General features: G+C 33.7%; 1 protein-coding gene across 1 annotated transcript in view; it reads right to left on the reverse strand.

Moving 5' to 3' along the window:
* The window catches only part of LOC133196105 (uncharacterized), a 46,029-nt gene extending 31,427 nt beyond the window's left edge, over positions 1–14,602 (reverse strand). Inside the window, exons 1-4 of the mRNA XM_061332044.1 lie at positions 14,480–14,602; positions 6,918–6,991; positions 5,497–5,566; positions 158–267 (exon numbers count right to left, since the gene is read on the reverse strand). Of these exons, the coding sequence (XP_061188028.1) occupies positions 158–267; positions 5,497–5,566; positions 6,918–6,991; positions 14,480–14,602 (377 nt within the window). The remainder of the gene's footprint in view (positions 1–157; positions 268–5,496; positions 5,567–6,917; positions 6,992–14,479) is intronic.
* Between the last annotated feature and the right edge of the window lie 582 nt (positions 14,603–15,184).

Genomic DNA, 15,184 nt, shown 5'->3' on the forward strand with positions numbered 1-15,184 from the left:
TCTCATAGTGTATTGGTTCTGTTCAATGGAAAAAACATATCAAATTGTTACCTTAATCTCAATCCTTTATACAAACACATTTTCTTAAATCTATATGCCCTTGTAAGTCACTATTAAACAAGTTTATTGTCTGTGTGTTTGTCTGTGTTCTACTTACTCTGCAATAGCTCGCTGGGATAAATCCTCCAAGTCTCCGATGTCAAACAGCTGATTACTGCCAAGTCCAAGGGTGTCCCGGCAAGATTTTAAAAACACATTAATGTTATCCTGAAAGACATATAAAGCAATCAGTAACTTCAAACATTGCAACACAAACGAAATCTTTGGAATGCGGCATTTAAACATTCAAGTGACAACGCTTAATGCATTTTAAAGAATATTAGAAGATAAATGAACTAACAATTATGTGTAGAATACACAAGAAAATCCGTCAAAAATTATTTGATAATTAAGCGATATCCTTTCAAACAAATTTTTTGACTCTGTCACAAAAATTTCATACACTCAGAAATGTGAAAAGAATATGGCGACCCTTGCTTGCATAAAGTTAAATATTTAAACATTCTTGAAGTAAAACAACCAATCAAGCCGTTGTGCAAACATCCTTTGGGAGAGAGAGCCGTATCATTGAAGATTTGGCCAAAAGAACAGGTCCTTTTGGATCCTTAAGGTTGGCAGGAATTATGCAAACAAAGATACACATATAAATCACCTAATTTGATAAGACCTCAAAGCCACAAGACTCAGCAGTGAAGCTCTATAGTTGATGAGATGGGGAGAATATTTACTTGAATTTCAATGAATAAATCAAAAAGACCCCAAATATAATCATCTAGTATTTACATAAAGGATAGTCACAATGGAGAAAATGCAGCTATTATGCACACCAGGTAAAAAGGGGAGAAAACCTCATGTCTTGCAAAGCAATAAAATGTAATGCATCAGTGGAAATTTCAATAAAAATAATCAAATGGGTTTTGGGTGTTAAATCATTAAAATTCTTTTCACAACAAGGCACCAACAGGGACTGCAGAGAAGCCTGCTTTAATAATGTAATTTTTTAAACATTATAAGCCTGTGATCTGAGAGAATAAATTGATTCAGAACTTGATTGTCTAAATTTATAGGCATTTTTCTGATGCTATATAAGCTTGTACATAATTAAGGACATGAATTAAAAGTTGTTGTAATTAACACTAGCAGATTTAAGGGGGGGGGGCACATTGGCCCCTCCCCAATGAAAATTTGAAATTTAAGATAAATGAATTTAAATTATTGTTCCTAATTCTTTGTAAAGAAATGTATTATTGGATAAAGGGATATGTAAATATAAGGCTTGATTTTAATTCTGTAAGGCAGGAGCTTCAGGGAGCTTGACTTCTAGGCTTTGACTTCACAGACCTTAAAATATTTGTAATTTTATTCTCATTATTAATCATGATGACCAGAAATAGTGTCCACTAGGAAAACTTCATTTTTGCCCTACAAAATCTCTTAAATCCAGGAGCTTCAGAGGGCTTTCATCCCTGGGCCCCCACCATGCCTCAATTCTTCCTCAATGCAGCACCTAGACCCCCTGCCAAAACATTTGGTGCCTGCCTTAACTTTAATCTTGGATCCACCCCTGGCTCTTTTAGTTAAAATTTTTTTGCAAATTTTATCTAAAGTTCAACTGCTAAATCAAGAAGCAAATAACAAAAAAAATTGGATAAATCCAATTTCCTCTTCCACATGCAGATCTGAACTAAATATATTTTTTATGGAAAATATTTCACCAGTAACTATATATACATTTGCTTTACATAGCAGTTCACAACCCCTACAAACAATAAACTCTTGATATAAGAGACGAACTGTAGACTAAACACATCAGGACATGAAACCCAGGTTTCTCCCCTCGGGATACATGCCTACACAACCATTTATGATAGACTGGTGCTGATAAACCAAGGAAATGGACACGGGTCTAAGTAATCGCACCATCAAAGCATTACTCTGTTGCCTGAACTGTATGCGGTTACTTAGTCAGAATTTCATCACAGCAAGAAGGCGGCTGTTGGTCAATATTTGCATTTGTTGGAAACATTACCCTATTGTCGGCAGACAAAACTCTGCTGATAATACAACAAATTTATCTCGGTTTCCACTTATAAGGTCCATGTGTATTGTTCCGATTTTCATTCAGTATTACAATTAGACCAGGAAATGTTTACTCAATGTGGCTTATTATATTTTCAATTAAAAATCTTAAAACATCAGCAAAATCATGCAGTCATTTTTCTGTGCAGACCACCATTGATGACCCACAATATCTTTTACCTCATTTCATGCTGATAAGAACAATTTTTGAAACACAACCTATGCTCTAAAGGCTGCAGATTCTTATTTGAACTCCAAATGTGGCATGATATGAAGGCATTACCTTAATTTGAAGTTTCTGTCTTATATACAGGGGTTAATGTTGAATGTAATATGAGGTTGGATGGTGTTAGATTATATTTACCATAAAAATAAAAACACCACCCCCACTCCATTTTAAATGATCATGGTAGGTTAATGGTTAGAGTGCTTGCTTGGTGACCCAGAGTCCTGGGTTTGATTCTTGATCCCAGTGCATAGCAAACCTAAGATGATTAACTCAAGAAAAGACTGTTCCTTTGCCACACATCTGGCATTAAAAATGAAAGTCAGGTCTTTTGGATATACAGTAAAACTCGGTTATAACGAAGTCATTGGGACCTGTGAAATTACTTCGTTATACATGTATCCGTAATTTGTTATATCCATATAAGGAATTCATAAAATTTATATAGCTGGGTATCCAAGAAAACTTTGCTATATCCATGAATTCGCTATATTCGTGTTCGCACTAAACGAGTTTTACTGTAATCTTAACAAAAGGTCCATGGACCACACTGCTTACCTGAGCACTATGGCTAGAAAAAAGCAGAAATCAAGTTGAACTTAGTATTCAATAGAATATATAAGTTTTCCCTGGGGGGGAGGGGGGGGGGGAAGGGGAAGGAAGAGGGGTTATGATTTGAACAAACTTGAATTAACACTACCTGAGGATCCTTCCATAAAAATGTCTAATCATGGCTTTGCTGCTCTTGAGAAGAAGTTTTTTTGAAGATTTTCCTATGAATTTCTTTGTAAAAGTTTGATTGCTCACTGTGGCCCCATCCAACCCCTGGGGGTCATGAATTTCTTTGTAAAAGTTTGATTGCTCACTGTGGCCCCATCCAACCCCTGGGGGTCATGAATTTCTTTGTAAAAGTTTGATTGCTCACTGTGGCCCCATCCAACCCCTGGGGGTCATGATTTGAACAAACTTGATTCTACACTACCTGAGGATGCTTCCATATATGTATGACTAATCATAGCTTTGCTGTTCTTGAGAAGATTTTTAAAGATTTTTCCTATGTAATCTTTTTTAAAATTTTGATCGGCCATGTTGGCCCCACCTTACCCCTGGGAGTCACGATTTGAACAAACCTGAATCTATACTATCTGAGGATACTTCCACACAAGTTTCATATTTTCTTGCCCAGTGATTCTTCAGAAGATTTTTAAAGGGTGCCAGTAATTTTTCACTAATTTGTAACTATCTCCCCTTGGAAGAAGGTGTGGCCCTTCATATGAACAAACTTAAACACAAGAATACTTTGTGGCAAATTTGCTTGAAATTGACATACTGGTTCTTGAAAAGAAGTCAAAAATGTGAAAAGTTTACAAACAGATGGACAGACAGACGAAGCTAGTCGGACAGACAGACACTGGACAAAATGGGACCAGAAAAGCTGACTTGAGCCTTTGTCTCAGGTAAGCTAAAAATGTAAGTCCCATGTCCCAAAACTTGTGAAGGCACAGTAAAGAACTATCACTGCTTATGCTGTAAGCACCATGCATAGTTCAGAATTTCTGGTACTTCAAGTAAAGCTGGTGATGAAGTATGGGCTAGTGTTTTTACAACAATTAGACCCAGCTAAGGAAAGTTGATCAGAATTGACAGACCAATTAAAATTTATCATCCTATTACCTCCTAAAAAATGCATTTTGAAAAAAGACCGTCTAGATCTGGAATATTAATGCAGAATTTCAGATAAATGAGACAAAACAATGTTAAAAAATGCCATTCCCAAGAAAAATAGTCCGTAAGCTGAAGCATTCAAACATCTGATGTCTGGATATCTGAAGGTCAACTGTAAATGAATATTTGCTGGAATTTCAAGTTCTATCAGAAAATTAGGCTTCTTCTTGATTTTTGTTATGCCTCTTTGTGTTTTAAATCCTAATAAGATCCATAACTCTTATACTTGTTATCCAATGAAAAGCAAACAAGGACTGCCAATTTAAGCTCTTGTATCTAGATCACAGCAGCTCTTATAATCAAGTTAATATGTGTATTTATATGCATGAATTAGCTTTTATTTCCATTAATTTTAATATTTATTTCGTAGACATTTTATTACCCTGTCAGCATATAGTCATGAGTATATAATTAACAGTGTATACACACAAAGGCACGGTTATAAAATCTACATGTAATTCCAGCACACGATCCTGTTAACTCTGGTATTAGCCATTAGTAAGTAAATATCCTCAGCGTGTGTTGAGACTCACAGAATATATATATATATAACATTTTTGAGGAAGTTTTCCCATTATATCACAAATATGATATTTTTATCCATATGCCCTGAAAAACTGCTGAATCACGCCGGATATAGTTATATTACACCGGAAACAGTTATATTACCCTCCCGAACACCGTTATATTCCCTCGCTTGCAGTCATTCTGCATATTGATTAAGTCGGGTTCGAAATTCATAGAGGCAGTTGCTAAGCAAACGTAAACAGTTCCGCGAATATGAGAAGGACAACGTCTGCGTTTTTTTTTTTTATGTTCATTTAAATTCAGAGGAACTAGATAGTTTGATTGAGAAGAAAATTCCGTAAATACAACAAAAATTATAAACACAAATGTCAACATGCTGAAAACATTCTGCAATGAAACAAGACGGAATATTTCGGAATTATTTATAAAGAGAAATCGGCCTTCATAACTTTCAGCCGTCCCCCGTTATCATTTTAACAACAATAGTGTTAATGATCCTTAGCATTATTATCGAAACTATTAGTACCCACCAATCAGCTACATGTATTTAAAAAAATAATTTGCATGTTTTTTTCTAGATATTTACACAGATCCATATATGTATATAGTCGTCAATAAATATGTCCGATTTTGGTTTATAAAAAATGTTATATACCATATATTACATGACTTCTCGGGCAACAATACCAGAATATTTGCCCCTCGGTAACAGGAAAGCCCTGGAGTGTTATGTCGCCCTCTGCCTTCGGCATCGGGCGATATAACACTCCAGGGCTTTCCTGTCACCTCGGGGGCAAATATTCTGGTATGTTGCCCTCGAAGCCATGTAATATATGTATAATATTACAAAAGCAAAGAAAGACAACTACGACACTCACCAAGCCAGCAATAGGACCAGGCAGTTTGTTGATTCGCTTCACAGATCCTGGTTTCAGATTGTTTAGAAGCCTGTAAAAAATGTTGGCAAAGAATAGATAGTGAAGTTCAGTTAGTTTAATTGTAATCCAAATTCAGTCAACAACTGCATAATAAATACACTAGTCCTATGTAATGATGGGTCTCCGCTAGTGCAATGTGTACTATGTTTCCAAAAAAAAAAATTGTCTTTACTATGGAACCCCAAATTATTAATGAAGTACGCACATCATATGTTCAACATTAAATTATTGTAAATTTAAATTAATAATTTTCTTGGGGTTTTAATTTTCATTGTTTTTGAGGTGTAAAGAGACCCACGAATTCATGTCCACCACAAAATGTAAAATTTCATATACATATCTATAAACATTTCCCAATCAATAAATCAAATCCCTGAACCAATATTTTTTCTTCAAACCTCAAAAAATTTACCCCATGAAAATATGTGATTTCACAGTAGTGTTAGGAGGCTGGCCTGGGTGGTCAACTTATTACCCAACAGATCCACCTAAAATATGAAATATGATTCTTCTAGCCATAAACTATTATTTTGTAATGAAAAGAATACAGATGTTTTAGCTATGATATTCAATGCAATTTCCTTTATCTTTATACAGAGCTCATCAATTCTAGGAGGGATAAATAGTCTAAACATGGCTTGACCACCCAACCCTCCTAATGGGAGACAAAAAACATTTTATTGGTAAGAATGATGAAGACTTGGCCAAAGTAAGTGATCAAGGATGTATTATACAAAAAATGTTTTCTGACTTTGACCTTTGACCTAGAACTTGTTTCAAGGACACTGCACAACTTTTACCCCATGGACACTCTATGGGTGAGTTACCAAACAGATTTGTTAAAAGGGTGAGCAGATATACTGGACAAGTGTAATCTACAGTGGACACAAACTGATCACTGTAGGGTACTCACTGGATGTTTGTAAATCAACTGGAAAATTTTAACTTCCTTTTTTTCACTAAAATTATGTTTACCCTATAATCTTGTTTTGGTCCACTCAGAACTTATGTCTCTCTCTAGGTAAGTCATGATTATATAATCCAAAGAAAAATATACTTTACCTTCCAGTGACCCTAATCTTATATCAAAAAAATGTCCTGCAATCCCCTCTGATTAACTCTCTTACAACTTTCTTTCAGGATGATAATAAAGCTAACTTTTTCATGATTTTTGCTCAAGTTTTCAAAATGAATGCATATACAACTGCACTTACACCCCCCCCCCCTCCCCCAGCATCTACTCTGCTACACAAATGATAGAGAAATACCTAAAAAATGTATTTCCTCTGCATACCTATCTGGGAAGTTTTCTCATTCAAAAGATCTTTTTTATCTTTCGAATGCGCCTTTTAAGAACTTACTCGCACAGAAGTACACCATTTTCAAGAGACTTTCTGAAGTCATCAGGATGTGAGAACTTTTTCCTGGTCACAGCCTGTAAGTAGAAAACAAGAAGACTGTTAACAATGTGCTTAAAGAAATGATCACACTGAAAACCAGGGAAAGAACTGTATCATGCAAACACACACAATGCATTGAAGAAAGAAGAGGCTCATGGGCCACAATGCTCACCTGAGTAACTTTAGCCAAGGTGTTTTTCAGATGATTTTTAAAAAGATTTTTATATTCCCATCACTATTGTGACCCCATATTATAGCCCCATTCTAACTCTGAGGGTCTCTGAATCCACACATTTGGATGCTTCAATATCTTTATGACTAATATGGCCTTGCAGTAATGGAAAAGAAAATTCTTTTCCTAATTTCATACATGCATTATGTAAAATGCAATCCTCAATTATATTTGCTAACTCTAACCAAAGGTGCATAATTTAAAGAAAAAAATAATCCATACAACTTGGGAATGTTTTTAAATGAAATTAAATCATCTTTTCTGCTCCAGTGGTTCCTCAGACTTTATCCTATATATTTCAATGTAAATGCATACATGTTAACCTACATGATGAAAAAGAGGAAGATTTAGACCTCAAAAGAGCATTACATGTAGTGTTTATGTCTGGATTTTGAGAAGATATGGCCTCATATGACCACTGCACTTCAATAATTAAAATCAAATATCAATTGCAATGAAGTAGACAAAAACACTCTTTATACAAATTCTGCAATTAATTAAATATTTTTCATGCTCATTACAATACAGTAAAACTCAGTTAAAACGAAGTTCTGGGGACCTGCGAATTTACTTCGCTATATCCATAATTTGTTATATCTGTATAATAAGTTCCTAAAAGAATACTTCATTAATTTGCAGACTCTGAATAAGATTTTTTCATTCAAGTATGACTACCCAATACATTTAGGGAAGTATTAAATACAAAATTTACCTTGGAGTTCAAAAGTTTTCAGATGAATTGTGCTTCAGATTTAAATATTTATGAAATTAATGCCAGTTTAATGTTTTAAAAATTCATATCTTTGAAAATTTGCTATAAAAGGTGTAAATTTCATTATTTTTAACTTCTAGGGTGCACAAAATCAGTTCACTATAACCGTCAATTTGCTATATCTGAGTTTGTTATATCTGTAAAAGTTTTACAAGGACCACTAATGCACCCTTCTACTTTTAAAATGTCCCCTTCCATTTCAATTCTTATGGACAGCCCTGTTCAAGTACGACTTCCAAATGTATTTAGGTAGGTATATATTATAAAATACAAATTTACCTTGGAGCTCAAAAGTTTTTGAATGAAATGAGTTTCAAATATAAATGCTTTAAAAAAATTACATCAGTTCAGTATTTTAAAAATTTAGATCTTAGAAAATTTGCTATATTTAAAGATGTAATTTTTGTTTTATTTTTAATTCACTAAATCCAAGTTCATACCAATTAAAACAAGTTTACTGTAGATTTTTGTTGAAATATAGCCTGAGAGTAATAATTTAATTGTCAACATTCATTTAGTTGCATATTAGAGCAAAAGATGTCATTATACAATTCAGATCTAAATCTAGTTGTATTTCTTTATAAAAGATTCGGATCTCCTATGATGACAGAAAGCGAAATTAGAGATGCAAAAAAGTATTAAATGAATGCTGATTCCCCTTTTTACTTTTATGCATGAAGTCAGAGGTATTCATCCAGTTTCTAGAATACTATCTCTTCCATTTTCTTGGCAGGGATGCTGACAAAATAAATTGTAAAGAATGTAATCATGAAGGTGTGTGCACCTTTGTGCTTGAAATCCGTGTAAACATCAGTGCAAAAAAGCGTATGTATGCTCCCCGTACAAATTATGCTATGTCTTGAAAACCATCGAGATTTTATGATCAAGTGGTTTAGTGGTTTTGAAAATGGCTACCCATGCAAACCAAAAATGGATTTTGTAGAAAAGTGGTAAATTTTTTAATAAAAGTGGTGGTGGTGGTGGGGGGGGGGGGGGGGGGAAGGGGTAAATAAGATTGATGTCCAGGAGATTGAAGGTGAGAAAGGTGAGATTAATTAAGTTTGCTAAGGAGAACAGACCATAGTCACCGTACTATTAATTTATAAAGTAATAAATGTACATAATTTTTTTCAAAGAATCTACATCATTTTGGCACATGACTTCACAAAACTTCATAGTATTTGGGTTAGAACAAAAGTTTTGGTTCAAAAAATCTTTCCTCAATTGGTTTGAAGCACTACATTCTAAAAGATAGTGATATTCATCTCCTATCTGATTACTATTGCATAAGCTACAAAATCATTCGTTACTGTGAATACCATAACATCTACCTGTTTCAGTTGGAAGGTGGTGGTTTGTGGTTTTAAGTTGTTTTTTTTCTAAATTTACATGATAACAGTGTTAAATATTTTTTGCACTCAAAATTGGTTTTAAAAATTCTATAATTTAAATTTTTGAAGATTCTTGAACTTCATTATCCCGCTTTTGAATGTCAGGGTTAGAAACTCCCTAAAATTACAACTCGCAAATAATTGCGAGTACCATGAAAGTGAACTCGCAATTTTATACGACTACTCGCAATTTTCATATAAAGTTAAATTTATATAAATTAAATACATGTAACTTAAGGAAAAAGTAACTACTGTACAATACACAAAATATAACTACAGTGTGACTTTTATTTAAATTACTGATTTAAATCAAAAGCATTGTGTTCTGCCATATTATATAATTTTGCTACAGTTTCAATGCAGAAAAAATCAACTCGCAAGTTTTTGCGAGTTACCTAATTTTTAACTCGCAATTTGGGAATTCTTACTCGTGTGAATTTCAAACCCTGAATGTATTGATTTTTTTATCTTTGACTGTAGCAGTTATCCATTTTCCAGAATTGTGAGTTTCGTGGCCCCTGGGTCAGATGTTTTGGTGTAAGGGGGGGGGGGGGCTCTATTGATAATATAGTGAAAAAGCATTAATTCTATTAAACAATCCTGTCTGCTCCTTAGTACTGAGCAGATAAACAAAGTGCACAGTTATGATGAGCAAGGGTGCTTCTAACAATTTTTTTTAAAATTTGTGGTCCCAGGGTGAGAGCTTCTGGTGTTTCTCGGGAGAGGGGGGCTCTATTGATAATATAGTGAAGATGTGTTAATACTTTGAAAATCTTCAACTAAGTGCATAGTAATGAATGATGATGAGGGTACCTCTTCCAAAATAGTGAAATTCATGACTCTGAGTTATGGGTTCTGGTGTTAGGGTTGGACTGTGTTGAATCTGTAGTGAAAATGCATTATTTCTTTGAAAATCTTCTTTGCTCCTGGGCATAACGGAGGCAAACAGAGTAAATGTTTTAATAAGCAAGGGTAGTTTTTATTTTTACCAGATTTTTAATATCTGGACCATTTGGTCAAGTGTTCTGGTCCTGGCCAAGGCTCTATTTATTTTTATTCTACTGAGAGAAGTTATTCCCCTTTGCTAATGTGAGAGGTTATAATATGGGGTTTAAAAAAGGTACTGAAGCACTGAATATTTTGTTAAGAGTTTGTATGGTAATAGTGATAAATAAGGGACATATTAGAACTTACTTTATGAGTTGTTACTGAATACTAGACTAATCATTTCATTGATCCTGATCATCCTATTTCTATTGCTTTTGGGCAACAAAGTTTATTTTATACTCTATGGATCCTCTAATTTTAGGGGTGGGACTATACAAAGGTCTTGCGATACGATACATATCTCAATACATATAACATGATACAATATGTATCTTGATATTATGAAAAATTAGAAAACTATAATAAACTTAGTATTTTATTATAATATTTGTCTTCATGACAATAAATCGACAAATTATTTTATATCAGATCATATGTGCCATGAAATGAACACTTGAAGTTCATCAATTTCATTGAGTAAAATTTACAGAAACAATGTTACATGTATGAATTGCCAAATGTCTATAAAGAAGTTGAGTTTTCAAATAATTTATTATGTAGTTCATCAATATCACTGACTACAAATCCTTTAAAAAAACATCACATGTACATAATTATTATTGCTGAAAGTCTATAACCAAGTTGAGTTTACAAAAAAATTAATCCACAATTTGTTTCAAAATTTCAAATTCTTTTTAAAGAAATTAGAAAATCCATGCTTTGTTCCGAGCTGTTAGTGCCAGATGGAAGCTAATAAAATATCCCCTGTTGTGGAAATGATAATTTCTGTATGTAACAATTTTTACATACTGAACTTTTCTTGTCCCATGTTCCGAGGATGCTAAAAAGTGAAAATGTTTTACCCCTTATCTATGACTTGTTAGTTCTAAAGCATGTTTTCAATATTAATATAATCTCTTCGCTTCGTACAAGCCGCCATCTTCAATGAAAACTACTTTTATTTTCAATTTTTGATAGGTTGTTTGTGTATCGTTTCCTACTGATATTTCAATGCATGTATCGTAACTGTAACTTAGCAGAAAATATCAGTATGTATCAGAGTACCAGTATATTGTCCCACCTCTACTAAATTGCTGTATTATACTCAGGTGACCATTAAGGCCCTTGAGCCTCTTTTCATCATAAAATATTGATGCTATTTTCATTGTGCACCTTAACTGTACTTCGCAAGGTATGTTGGGTATCTTAATTCACCTAGAAGTAACTGCCCCACTCCCATCTGTGGTTCCACTGTGTAAAATATTATTTAATAGTAGTACAGTCAAAACTTGTTATCTTGAATTCGATGGGAATAGAACAAACTTTGAGATATCAAGGGTCATAATTTTACCAAGGGTAAAATACTTAAAGAATAGGTGGTTGGGACTTCCAAATCACTTTGACATATATCCATGATATTCAAGTTATCAGTGTTTGAGATACCGAAGTTCATCTGTATGTTACTTTTTTTTTAACCATAAAGCAGTCTTTCATTGGAGCTTAAAGACTGTATCTTAACTTAGAATTCCTTACGAACACTTCCAAGTAAGCTTTAGTAACACTATATTAATATATGTGACATCAACTTATCAATAATCTAGTACCCTAGCTGTCTACACTATCTGATATAATACAAATTATTTTCAACACAGTTTCTTATGTATGTCTGCACTATAAATCTTGAACTTCCAGGAAACCGTATGTTAATAGAATAAATTATAGCTACATGCAATTTTAACATGTCTGTAGTATTTAAACTCTTATACATGTATACACATTCTTAAATCTTATCTGTTGGATTCCATAGAAACTGGTATTGAAATATCAATAGGATAGGGTTTACCACTGCAACATTTCAAATTAATTCGACATTTGACATTATATGGGTTTAATCTGTCCCTTCGGCTATATACCTACATATCAGCAGTTTACAACTGTGAAGATCAAAATTTACATGACAATGACCCTAAACTTTGTTATTATTCCACATAAACATACTAAATTCTCAGATTATTGGTGATTAACTTTGTTAAATTCTATCTATATTGATCATTAAGCTGGGAAGTAATAATAAGCCTCTTTTGCATTGATTACAGATATATAAGAACCTGGCCCGATCTTGTCTGTCCAGTCAGTTATTTTTGGAAGAAATTAGGTTGATGTGAAAAAGAAATATATCTTAGGAAACCATCAATTTTTTTTTTTTATCAAAAGCAACATTTCTTATTTTTGCTGAGTATTTTGTTATTTAAGGCTTCAGTGAAAAGGTAATATTGCAAAAAATGAATAATAGATAATCTTCTCAAATAATCTGATAGCCAGCAGCCTAAACATTTCAGTGGCCTTGACATTTCCTGTAGTCTAAAACCACCTTGGCTATTAATTAACTACATCTAATATCATTGGCATACTAATGTAATATGTAATTGGGGAACATGTAATCAACTTTATAGTTTATAACATGTATAAGCTTGTGAACCTCAACATGTTCCCATTCTAGTCAGTTTTGCACAGCCTCTATATTTGTGCATGTAAGAATTTAACAGTGATATAAATCCTGAAATTTCATTTAAAAAATAAAGTGAGTTGTTTTTCTGGGCATAAAAAAATCCTGTTATTATGTTTCTTTATATAGGCAGCACACATCTTTTTTTTTTTATTTCAGACCACCAGGTGATATCCATTGGGCTGAGAAAACATTTAGGACTCAGCGATGTGTGTCCGGTATGAATGGTATGTCATGTCAACAGGTTTCACCACCATTCATACCTACAACCACCACATTGTATTAACGGCCTGCAACAAAATATCACTGTAGACTTGTTTCCAAAGTTATCTGATCAGGAGTCTGCAATCCAATACTTTGTCGTAAGGTTCATTTGTCAGATGGTTATACATGTATATCAAGGTCAAATGTGGAGGGCAGGGAAATTTAACTGGGATCAACTCCCAGTGTTATCAAATTAATTAAAACACTGACATGCTTTTCTGAATACATTAAATGCCACAAATAGTCACCTCCACTGAAAAGGCCTGTATTAACCTTTTTTTCGCTCTGTAAAGGCTGTTTCAGTGATAGTTAAAGACACCCTACTGAAGATAGGTATAAGCAGATTTTAGATCGATATAAGAATTCAATTTACTTATTTAAAAGGGATACTTCAATAATCAAAAATGTTATTTTGGTGTACAAAAATGAAATATGAGGTCTATTTACATATGTTTTTCCTAAATAAAGACCCCTGACACTCCCTCCAATCAACATATGTTCACTAAATAATCAATCCTAGGGACTTTGTGCACTTTGTCCTTTCAATGAAATTATTGACAATTACAGACTAAATGATAACCTAACCTATAGATTATTGGAAATCTGCTACCACTACGGATTTTGGCCTATCAAACAAGGTTTTAATAAGCCTCTGTCCCAAATAGGTAAACTTTACATCTTAATCATTGATCCCTATTGTAAACAACTCCTTTCGTTAAAAGAAACTGTCATTTAAGAAATAACAAAATCACAGTCCCCTTTGTGAATAAGGCGGACAAATCAAAGACAGGATTTATTGCTTAAAACTTCTACAGTTTTCAACAGTTATGTTTAAAAGGTGCAGTTTAAAAAAAAGCTACAAAATAGCACAGAACTACACTGTAATATAAATTGACTAACCCCATTGACCTAGTTTTGACCAATGTTTATATATAAGAATAGTAAATATTTTGTGTACCTTTCTAATCAGGTGTGTTTGCCCAAACTAAACCTATGAAATGACCTGACACTTTATCATGGTTTATAGTTTTTTCACAACGACCATCAAAATCTCAATGTTTGTACATATTTAATACACATGGTCTATTATTCAAAATTTTATACTAATACTTAATTACCACTAGCTATACTACTTTTTCTACGTCAAAATTCTAGCTATTTTTCTAAATCGCTTCAGATAATAGTGACTTTACGTTTGTTTTTATCTCTCTCAAGAAGAGGCGTTACCTGAGGGAATATGATCTTTTTTTTTATAATGTCACTACACAAAAACAGACTGAGGCAAACTATGTTGACATGGTTTTCACTCACCGAAATCCATCGCTCTGCTTCATGAAGTGCAAGCTCCGTGAAAAATTCCATTTCTTCATCTTGTCTAAGCCTGATGTCCAAATTTTCCTCACCATCACCCTCTCTCTCAGAATTTGTAGCCATATCCACCCATTCACATTCAAGCAGTAGCCTGCGTGTCGATTGACAAGACAGGGAAAAATCCTGACACGCTTCAGTGCGCTCCATCGAGACTAGGGTGCTTGTGGACTTACGCGATCGAGCGTAAAAGCAGGCTTGTGAATTCATGCGATGATAAGGCCAACTGAGGCTATCCTCCTAAAAATTGAATTGTCCCCCCTTTTGTAACCTATCTTGTGATGAAATTGACAGGTGCGCGCTCCAATTTTTTTTAATGACTGAGAAGAGGCGCGCTTGATTTATGAACTGGATAATATTATCAGATTGCATAGTAATTGGTCTTTACCGTCAGATTTAGAATCTACTTAATTTGATCTTCTCAATAACAAATCGCAGTTCATACAGGATAGTATGAAACCGTTTTGGCATTTGCCAACGTATGTGAGCTTATGTACTAACGTGTGTTGTCAGTGATTTTTTGTTTCAAGAGCAAGTAGAAAGCTTTTCGGTAGGATGCACCATGCAGAACTGACCAAAAATAATGCAATGTTAAAGGTGAAAGCAGACTAAGCAACTCCTGTTAATATTTTAACAATTTAACAAAAT

This window comes from Saccostrea echinata, unplaced genomic scaffold, assembly GCF_033153115.1.
Source record: "Saccostrea echinata isolate AGI-Se365-2 ecotype Australia unplaced genomic scaffold, CSIRO_AGI_Sech_v1 ptg000030l, whole genome shotgun sequence".
NCBI lineage: Eukaryota > Metazoa > Mollusca > Bivalvia > Ostreida > Ostreidae > Saccostrea > Saccostrea echinata.